At 42.1% G+C, this 10978-nt stretch overlaps 1 protein-coding gene across 5 annotated transcripts in view; it reads left to right on the top strand.

Moving 5' to 3' along the window:
- Positions 1-10978, top strand: part of PKP2 (plakophilin 2) — a 73524-nt gene that overhangs the window by 51208 nt on the left and 11338 nt on the right. For 4 of the 5 annotated variants that reach the window (XM_025202874.1, XM_025202873.1, XM_025202875.1 and 1 more), the window contains 4 exons: positions 4700-4817; positions 6692-6853; positions 8891-9064; positions 9728-9881. In XM_025202874.1, the coding sequence (XP_025058659.1) occupies positions 4700-4817; positions 6692-6853; positions 8891-9064; positions 9728-9881 (608 nt within the window). The remainder of the gene's footprint in view (positions 1-4699; positions 4818-6691; positions 6854-8890; positions 9065-9727; positions 9882-10978) is intronic. The other variant, XR_003093787.1, reaches the window with a different exon arrangement.

Genomic DNA, 10978 nt, shown 5'->3' with positions numbered 1-10978 from the left:
GGTGCGGGGGCGCCAGCCTCTGCCATCTCTGCCCCCGCAGAGATGGGGGGAGCCCCCTCCTCCACGGAGGAGCCCCCAGAGCTCCAATCCTCCCACCACTCAGCCGGACTGGGGTCCCCATCGATCAGGATCAACAGGTTCATGACCACTGCCCTAAGCGGACACTGTCCTATCTGCCTTACATAGCATTAGCCAGCATACCACATGCTGGCTACAGTCTGTGCTGTGGGAGAGAAGAGGATCTCTGCTTAAGCAGTGACTGATGAGAGGGAGGGGAAGGGGGACACAAGGAAGCCAACAGACCCTGCTGTGCCTGCAGGTCTACCGGAGCTCCAGCCAGGTAGCAGAGGGGAGGGGCCAGCCCTGCTGTGGAGCAGAGAGCCCCACCCAGTCCCAAGAGGATGTTGGGATGCTGGGGGTGTCTGGTTTAGCTTAAACCAGCAAAGGGTCTGGGATAGACATTGCATAAACCAGTTTGTCCCAAATCAGTTAAGTCAGACTACATTCAACCAGGTTTATCTCAAACCGGTTTCAGCCATTTTCAAACTGGTTTATGTACATTGAACATATGTTCTGTTACGGGTTTAAACCAGTTTCTGATCACTTAAACCAGTGTATGTGTAATGTATGTCCCTAGCCTTGGTGAAGCCTCTAGAAAGGTCTTGATGAGGTATGGAAAGCCTACTTTAGCTACAGCACACCATAATACTTAATTCAAAAGCTTATGATAGAGTAAAGGGAGCAAATATATTTTTGTGGAAATAAAATGAGACATTTAGGTGGGCAGAGTTACCCAGACTAGTAAGTACTCACATTTCTATAGGTTGCAGTGGGGGGGATGTGAAGTGCCATGAAGTTTTTAATGACTACAAGTGATGCAAACCTCAGATCTGAATCAGCCAAAGAAGAATGCCTCAAGTAGCAGTGCACACTCTAACATTATACTGCATTGATAATACAACGCTGGCTCAGGAGTAGACTTGGTCAGGAATTTTCCAGCTAAATAGTTTTCTATTGGAACATGCTAACTCATCAAACTGGAATATTCTACAAAAACATATCTATGTGATGAATTTCTGATAATGCACAAGCAAGTTTATATCAGAAATATGCCTGGCAGTCTGGAAAAGAACTCAGAGTTTGCAGGGTCCATAGCAGCAGCACCCCAATGGAGGCTGCAGGCTGGTTAAGGATCCCAAGCCTTCCAAGGAGCTAGTACTCTGAAGCTGCCCTGCCATGCAGACTGTGATTTCAACCAACTGTACTCAGGTCAAAGCTGATTTACCCACCCACTCACCATGTCGGGTATTCCCTGAAGGACTCTCATCCTGGCCCTTTTTGGGGCGAGATGCTTGCAGCTCCTAATTGGCCATGTACAACAGTAAGAGGAATTAATTTTCTTCTACCCCACTTACTCCTCTGCTCAAATTGTGAAACCAAGAGGATAGAGAAAGAGAGAGTGAGTTGAGCACTTGGCACACCTGCACACACATTCAGCTGGCTGGATCTCACAATAGAGAGCCAACTGCTATACAAAAGGGGATGGATAGGTTACTTACTTCCCAGAACAAGCCTAGAGCAGGGTTGAGTTCTGCCTCTGAGTCATAATTTGTTTTCTCTCCTGTTCCTTGGACAGAACAGCAACACACATGGGCGGATCTAGAATTTTGAAAAGGGAGTGCAGATGGTGACATATATCATTATATATAATACAACACATTTTTTCTCCAGTTAAAAATAAACTAGAAGATTTACAAATGCTCTAAGGCTGTGTTATTCAGTTTAACATTGAAGCAAAAACAAATATAGTTTCGCTGGAATTAATTTAAAGGAGCTTCATTACCAAAGCAGCTAGCTGACAACAGAATTGCAGGACAAAGGATAGCTTGACTGGTGAAACATCAAAACCATTAAAAATAAGACAGAGTCTAAAAAGGTCAGTTGTGGGGCAGTGAGTTTAAGTTAACATACTGTGACAAAGCACAATTTCAAATCATCTAAAGTGTCTTTCATCTCAGAAATTCCATGCTTATCATTTGTATGGGATTCTTTTAGTTCTTATGTGCCCCTGAAACTATTTTTGCTATGCGCAAACATAACTGTTACACATTTCTGTCACTATAATAATCAAGTGGTGAAGGGGTGACCTGTTTCTGAGTCTAGATGAAACTGAATTGCAAAGCAATGGTAGTCCCTGGGAATAATATTGATTTTAATTCTACTTTGTATCATATCATGAGCGCAAATAATTTTATAAATATAAATACTAAGAACAAATATGACATCAAGTAAAACTAAAGTTATAATATAATATTGTTTAATCCAAGTGAATGCTACCACAGGCAAAAATACAACAAAAACCCCCTCAAGAAAACAGAGCTTATAAGACATCACATCTATTTTATTATATGTGAACTCGAGGAGGCTTTTGAACCCATAACCCATCAGCTACCTGTCATTAACAGAATTCTAAACCACCATAATTTGCAGCCGGCTGGCTCTAAATGTTTGGCTGTGTTTATTTTGAGTGACTAATTTTAAAGGATTTTTCTTTTTGTTTCGCTGTTTGAGACAAACTCTGATATCAGGGTGTATTGAATGTTATTTTCAAACAGGGAACATGAAATATGGTATGGCATGTAGTCTAGCCAACAGAGCTGCCTGGGGCCTCAGTAATGAGGCCTAGATTTATGACTTCAGCATTCTCTAATTCAGACCACATTCAATAAGAGAAATGAATGTTTTTAAAGCTTATTCATTTATTAAGTTTATATTTCTCCCTTCCCCCAAAAAAGGCGTATAAAAGCTGGTAAAATAGGAAATGTTATACATGTATATAACGCCTGTACGAAGCAGCTAGTATTCGCTTCGGATTCAGCCAATTCAGGGGACAGTGATTCAATCTGGTGATGCAAATCACTGTCTCAAATCAATTCAGCCGAATTTGATTTGGAGATTTGGCTGCTGCCGAATCAGCTGAATCTCCAAATCACACAGGCCACATCCTCTACCTGCCTCCCAGGCCCACCAGTCCCTGCCCTGCTTGCCCCAGCACTTTGAAAAAAAAGGTGCTGCCAAGCAGCCTGGGTGCTGCCAGGCAGGGGGGGCCATCCCTGCTGCCCTCCACTGCCCCAAGTTGCATGAGGGGCTCTGTCATGAGCCCCCAGAAGCCCCAAGGCTGCTGCAGCAGCCAGTGAGTCTGGGGTATTTTGGTTGTTTGTTTGGTTTTTTTTAAAGGGAGCTGGGGCAGGTGGGGCAGCCATGGGGTGGCTAGGAGAGCAGGCAGGGGTTGGGGGGCTCATGGTAGAGCCTCCCATGCAGCGTGGGGCAGTGGGGGGCAGCAGGGATCGTGCCCCCCACCCCCTTGCCTGGCAGCACCTGGTGAGTGGAGGCTTTTTTTTAAACAACCAGGAGCTGGGGCTGGGTGGGGCAGCCATGAGGGGAACTGAGAGAGCTTGCGGGGGTTGAGGGGCGCTCAGAGGGGCTGGGGGAGTAGGCAGGGGATAGGGCCTGGCAGGGGTCCTGCCCCCTACTTACCAGCTCGGAGTCTGGGTCTAGCTCCCTGCTGCAGCCAGCAGGGACTGCCCAAATCGCAGAAGGTCTCCAAATTTTTTCCAAATCAATTCGGAGAGCTTCAAATCAATTTGAACTTTTTAATTGGTCCCCTGATTCGATTCAGATTTGGAGTTTCGGCCACTGAATCGGACTGAATCTCCTCCAAATTGAATCAGCACTCAAAGTTTCCCACAGCCCTAATGTGTGTGTGTGTGTATACACACACTTACATAACAAAAACACTCTTCAAATGATACCCCCAACGTAACCTTACTTGCAAAATGTCTGCCCAAAAAGGTCTTCCAAGGCTGGCTAGGGCTCTGGCAGGCCACAAGGGGAAAGGAGTTCCCAAGCAGAGAAGCTACTACAAGAATGACCACTCATGTTTTTGGCCCAGCAAACTTGGCACAGAGATGTTACTTGCAGGAGGTTACTCTTAGATGACCTTAGGGATCAAGGTTACATGAGAGAAGGTGGTCCCGTAAGTCTGTAGGGCCCAGATTCTTTAGGGCTCTCTAGATCAAAACCAGCACCTTGTATTGCACCTGGAAAGCATTTTGTCGCCAATACAGACTCTGGAGCACTGGAGACCACTCCCATTAAAAAGTGGACCACTATGTTCTGCACCAACTGCAGTTTCTGGGTGGTCATGAAGGGCAGCCCAACATAGCACACTTTAGACTAGTCTAGCCTCAAAGCAACAAAAGTATAGAAGAAGTTGTAAATTTTATATGCAATTGGGTCCCATAATTGAGACTCTAAAATGAATTACAGTTAACTGGGAAAATATGAAATTGTTCTGTGGCAAACTTTGGAAATAGAAAATGGAAAAAGTCTATGCGGTATATGCAAACTCTAAGAAAATATCAGTTGAACTTTTGGGTGAAGATTTGTTCAGAACTTATTTTATCCATGCAAGTTCACCTCTCCTCCTGCTGGCTATGTTATTGTCAAGGAGTGCTCAGAGGTTTTAAGATGGCAGCTTGAGTTAGCAGAGGCTTGTGTTATTTGATCACTTTTTGATGATCTTGTGACTACAGCAAAGAGACCAACAACTTCAGTATCTTTCCTAAAACTTAGCTGAGGTGAAAGAAAACCAATCTATAGCACATGTTTTCTTACCAATGTATTTCTTTCTGCACAGAAACATGAGTTCTGCTGGCCCAGAAGGAAGAAAAAAAATGAGAGAATGTGATGGTTTGATTGATTCTCTTGTTTATTACATCCAAGGAACTATTGCAGACTATCACCCTGATGACAAGGTGATTCTTCAGAAAGAAAGCACTTTGGGAGGGTGGGAAGAGAGGGAGGAGGGAGTGGAATCCCAAGATATTCTTAAACACAGATATTCAGGAATGACTGACAAAAAAAACATAAACTTATATTTGGCAAAGTCTTCTCAAGGGCTGCAATAACTGGAATATTCAGTACCATGAATGTCAGGGAAGATAACTTTTATACCAGCAGCTCTCACTACATTCAGTACTGAGACATATTACAATCATTCTATTCCCATGCCTTTAAAAAAAAAAAGGAACTTGTATTAAGACCACTTGTTCTAGTATCCACCCTTTACAGTTGACCTTAGTAGCCCACAAAATCAGTGGGCCAGTGAGACATCAAAACAAAAAGGATGCTTGTATCATATGAGCACTTTACAGTAACAACTGAAGGGGCCTAATTAACACAGCTCATTTTTAAGGTGGGCTAGGTGATGTCAACAGTTGTTAGTTATTCCACCACTAGATAGCAGATCTATATAGACCCTACACCAAAGGGTGCAGAGAGTGAGCAAGGACTTCCATTTTCTCGGTAAAGAGATCATATGTCCCCTCTACATTGTAACTTTTCCCATCTCTCCCACACATTTTTGGTAAGCAGTCGACCTAAACTGCACATCCCCTCTTAAAGACTCTGGTATCTTCATTCTCTTTCTGGGATTAATGGCAATACCATATAGAACTGCCATCAACCTTATCTTACCTGTTGTCTACTCCTCCCTCCAATTCCAAACTGATTAGTAGGTGTAGCCTTCCATGCAACTTCTGATCACTTGGTCCTTTTCAATTAAACCCTAGCTTCCCTGACATCTGAACTAAGCCCATTAGATGTAGTTTAATGGCATAAATGAGGGGTATTTTGCAGCCATGTTAAGAGAAGATGTAAAAAAGGGTGTGTGTATATGTATGTTAACAGCCATCAACTGCTGACAGCATTTCATCAGTCTGATGCAAATAAGGTTTAGCCACAACCTTTCCTCAATACTATTCACACGTTGCGGTGTAATCTCATTCCCTGTGGGCGTGTCTACACATACCTCTTTTAAACAGGATTACCCTAAAATCACCATTTTTTAAGGTGCATTAAGGGCATATGTCCACACATGCACGCCCTTAATATGCCATAAAAATGGCAATTTTAAACTAATCCCACCTAAATTTGGCACTCGTATAAAGCAAGTGTCAAATTTAGGTGTAATTAGTTAAATCGCATTAGCTCATGTGTAGCGGCTTAATGCACATTAACACATCTGTATGTGGGCTAATGCGATTTAGCTAATCACATCTAAAAGTTAATGTGCCTTAATGTGCATTAGCTCATTTGTGTATAGACATGTGCCTAAATCGCCTTAATGCTCCTTAAACAAAGGTGCATTAAGTTTAAGCACACATAAATGCACATGTAGACGCTTCCTGTGTGAAGCAGGAGTAGCACAGCACTTCTCTCAGCAGGGAAAGCCAGCAGGAAAAGCCTATGGCTGCTGCAAAGCTGCTCTCCAGTGAGCATTAGTCCATCAGACAGAGGGGAGGAAGAGATTGAGCCAGTTTCCCTTCAATCTAGGGTTGTCACCCAGCATCCAATGCTACCACCAAGACATACAGTCAGTGGCATTTGATAGCGCTCATACCATCTCCAAGATGAGCACCTCTGAGTTTCTGAGATACCACAGGGCTTGACAGGCTAAAAAAAAATCTCTCACCAGCCAGATATGAGGTGTGGCCCATGATCTAATTTTTTCTTAGGCCACCATGTCTGGGCATATAAGATTCTAAGTCAGATGCTTGTCCCATGTCCATATTTGTCTCCTGCATATGTACCTAAAACCTTAATGACATTTACTGCTTGATTATAACAGGCCACAGAGAATGGTGTGTGCATTCTACACAACCTTTCCTACCAGCTGGAGTCAGAGCTTCCCAGCAGTTACTCTCAGCACACCTACATGAAAAGAAGAAATATCCCCATTTATGACAAAAAATTTGGTTGCTTTGGAATACACAGCAGAAAAGTGAAAGAGGTGAAGTATGGATTAGTTTTACTTTGGACTGCCATTCGATATTTCTAGTGGCTGAACAATATTCCCATGGCAGGTGTGACAGACCTGGGGTTCTTGTTTGTTAATAACCTGACTGGTAGTGTGACCCTGCCAAACGTATTTCAAAATAAATATTATTTGGCAATATATATATGTTATTTGTGAACCACTTATGCTAGTATTGTAATGTCTGATATCCTATTGATGAAAGTCTTTAGTCTACAAGGAACCCTTTTTTTAAGAATTACTTCATTCAGTTATTAATTTTTTTAAAGATATGCAAGCCATGGTTTTGTTGCTGTTAGGATACTGCTAGTCTATTTTTCAAGAGCATGGAGCACATTCCTGAAAAGATGGCAGGATCGTATTGCATCTGTACATGATGCTTTGGATACTACTGGCCAGATCCTTGGTTTTGGTGTCTGGCAAAATTCACAAGAGAGCACTACAAAGGTGGCTTATCTCAGGGCTGCTTTTTGTTGTTGCTGGAGGCACTTTGAACCATGCCCCAGTTTCTTCAGCCCTAACCCTGATCCCAGTAACTAAAATATGGGCAAGATTAAGTTTCTTTATGTCCAAATGGAATCTTCCCTTTAGTCCCTTACATTGGCTACAAGCCCACTTTGTGCAGCTAAAGACAGCCTTATATTATTAAATAACCAAATTTTGTAAAACATGGATTGGGTTCACAAAGTGTGCCAGGAGGCAGTGTAGCTAATTTTCAGAGTACCAGCTCCCAGGCATGTTGTTACAGTCTGATAAATGTGCAAATCCATTGATTTCTGCAGAGTTAGTATTGATTTACGAGTGGATGCAAAATCAGTCCTGCTGGAGTATTGATTTTTGCTTCGTACAATTGTGAGACTGTATAAATAATGCATATTATTGACATAGAATAAGGTGCCCCGCTCCAAGATCCTTCTGGTACTATCTGGTTCACTGAAAACATTCCAAACAAGTGTGAAGCCGCAATGATATAAAAAATATCATTGATTCGCATGGGCTGCGATGTAAATTTCTTGTACTTTATGATGCTCTGATATTCTGACTTCTTGCGTATCTTTAGTAAAGATGATTTCAAAGCCAGAAAAAATATACAAAAGTAAGTTACAAGTTGTTGTTTGTCTTCCACTGATTTTGAGGCAGGCAACAAAAATCATAAATGCATTTTTATTTATGCTTCACAGTTCATTTGCAAGTAGGGATGGCTGGAAATTCTCTGTTGAAACATTTTTCCATTGAAGAGTGTTGATCTATTAACAACAAAATGTTTTGCAGAGGCAGTTGTTTGATTTTGGCAAAGTTGCAAGAGGGAGCTTTCTTCTCAAACCTGCCTGCTGTCCCAATCTCTTGGCTCTTTGTGGGCCACAGGCTTCCAGGCTTCCAGGCTCCGGCTCTTTAGGTTGGAGATCTCATAGTATTCATCCAGCCCTGTTTAATTCATAATTCATCCTATTATTACCAATAATAACATTAAAATAATAGTTAGACAATAAAATCAACCTGGGTTCATGTCTAGAAGGTCAAGACTGTCACACCTACAAATATATTACTCTTTTTTGGGGGCGGGGAGAAGGGGGTCTTTGTTTTCTTCTGATTCTTTCAGTGTGATTATTAGAAATAGCTGTGCACACAAGGCCTGTGCTGTATATATTTGCTGTACCACAATACATGCGTCCAGCTACATCAATTTGACCCAGATAACTGGTGATAATAACAATGATGAAAATGCAGAGGTGATCCTTTTTCCTGGAAAAGAATTATCAGCTTTTTTTTTTTTATCCATTTGGGATTTCTTTTAAGTTCTTCCACCACTAAAATAGAAAATGGCAATAAGGAGATCCCAGTTTACCTTGCTATATTGTACACAGTTCTCATGAATAGATCTGTGTCTAGTCAGCTATGTTGAGTAGCCTATTCCCACTGACTGCTTTATAAAAAGTTGCGGTAATGGCAGGTTTAGATTGCGGTGCATTTGAGGTTACCACTTCTAAAGGTCTAATCTGTTTAACTGTACAGAAGCAACAGGACACCCCGCTCCCTGAGGAAAAGAGCAATCCCAGAGGTGTAGAATCACTTTGGCACTCCACATTGATTAGGATATATCTCTCCTTAATAGCCAAAAGTACAAGAAACTACACCCAGGAAGCATCACTGGGAGCTCTCCAGAATCTCACCGCTGGTACTGGACCGGTAAGTTGTGTGTTTTCTTTTTTCCTTCAATTTAGGAGCATGGTGATTAGGGCTGCAGTGTGCTCTGCTTACAGCTCAGAGCTCTGACTCCCCGGGGGAAGTTGCAAATTCAAAGAAAAGATAGATAAAAAAGACACTTAAGAATATTGAGGCAGGGGAAGCCAGGCTCACCATTGTGGCTACTTTTTGTTTGACAGATAAAGAGCCTCTTGCCTCTCTGTGTAAGTGTTTCCTTTTGTGACTAATCACAGGAGACAGACAGGAATGGAGCAGTGTGTATAATAAATATGTAAAGATGTTTGTGTTCCTGTAAAGGTGTGATTGGTTTTGTATGAAATCCCTCAGTCCCTCCCAGAATAGAAAACAACGTCTGGCACACTGACAGACGAGTTATTTTTAAAGTTGTTTCTCTTGTCATCAGCCTTCTCTGGTGCATGCCAAAGACTGGCCAGGTGACCCAAAATCAAGTGCCACTGAAAAGGCTTTTTATCACCCATCTTTTAAATAGCAGATTGCATGTAGCTCAGAATCTGGGCTAATAAGTTACACACAACCTCCAGAAACCTGAAATTGCACTACCTCAGTCGTACATATACATGAGACAACACATTTTCTGCAGTTCTGTGAGTTAATTACTCAGTAAAGTTGTATGCTGTTTGACAGATGCCTTTTGCAGTATCCCAGACCATTGTCCGGAAGGTAAACGGCCTTCCAAGTATTCGAAATATGCTACATGTGACCTACCCAGTTGTAAAGAAGACAGCGGTCTCATTGCTTAGGAACTTATCTCGTAACTCTTCTTTGCAGAATGAGATAGGTAAGCAAAGGGCTGACATTTCCTCCCAGATTTTCTCTGTTTTTTTTATTTCCCGTTCTCCTTCTTTGACTTGTTAATAGTTGCCAGCCCTTGTTCAAATGCCTTTTCTATTGACTAAAATGTGAGTTTTGCCCAGGTTGAGAACCTCAGCTCAAATTCTGTCCGTTCCATAGAATCACATATTCCTCATCAAATACTCCCATCTGTATTATTTTCTGATAATATTAAGGGAAAACTTGAATCCATTTCATTTTTAAGAGGGAGGATTGTCCTATGCTTCAAATATGAATAAGGTAAGGTAAGAAGAAATCTGAGTTCCATAAAGACTAAGGCTTCCTATGTAATCTTTTTGCAAATCAAGTAGCCTTTTTCCAAGTCAGCGTTTTATCTGTAAAATAGAAAACAGTGCTGCATTAGCTCAGAAGTGTTGGGAAGCCTAAAACACACAAGTTTGTAAAGTGTTTTGGAATGTAAAATGCATGCACTATAGAAAGACAAATTGTTATTTTTGGAAGAGGTGTGTTTCTTAATTTATTTCACTAGTTTTTCTTCAAAAGCCATTTGTATCATGAAACATTTTTATATAACATAAGATTTGTATTACAAAGCGTATTCACTTCATGTGTTATTTTTCTGAGGAAAAATTCAATTGAAGGAACCTCAGGCAAGCACGGTAACTCATCAGATTAACCTCTTAGACTGCGTCCACACAAATAGGGGCACGTGTTTGCAGCAGCACAAACAGTGATGACGCAAATTTGTGCTGCTGCTTTGTGCTGCAGTGCACGCCCCTGCATGTGCTGTTTCATAGATTTCATAGACATTAGGGCTGGAAGGGACCTCGGAAGATCATCGAGTCCAGCCCCCTGCCCAAAGGGCAGGAAGTCAGCTGGGGTCATAGGATCCCAGCAAGATAAGCATCCAGTTTCATCCTGAAGGTGTTCAATGAAGGCGCTTGAACCACCTCCGGTGGCAGGCTGTTCCACACCTTGGGGGCTCGGACAGTAAAGAAATTCTTCCTTATGTCCAGCCTTCTTGTAGTAGTTTATGACCATTCGACCTAGTCGTCATCCCTTGGGGCGCTCTGGTGAACAAAC

Source organism: Alligator sinensis, unplaced genomic scaffold, assembly GCF_000455745.1.
Source record: "Alligator sinensis unplaced genomic scaffold, ASM45574v1 scaffold957_1, whole genome shotgun sequence".
In the NCBI taxonomy this organism is placed as follows: Eukaryota; Metazoa; Chordata; order Crocodylia; family Alligatoridae; genus Alligator; species Alligator sinensis.
This window is presented reverse-complemented; position numbering and strand designations above follow the sequence as displayed.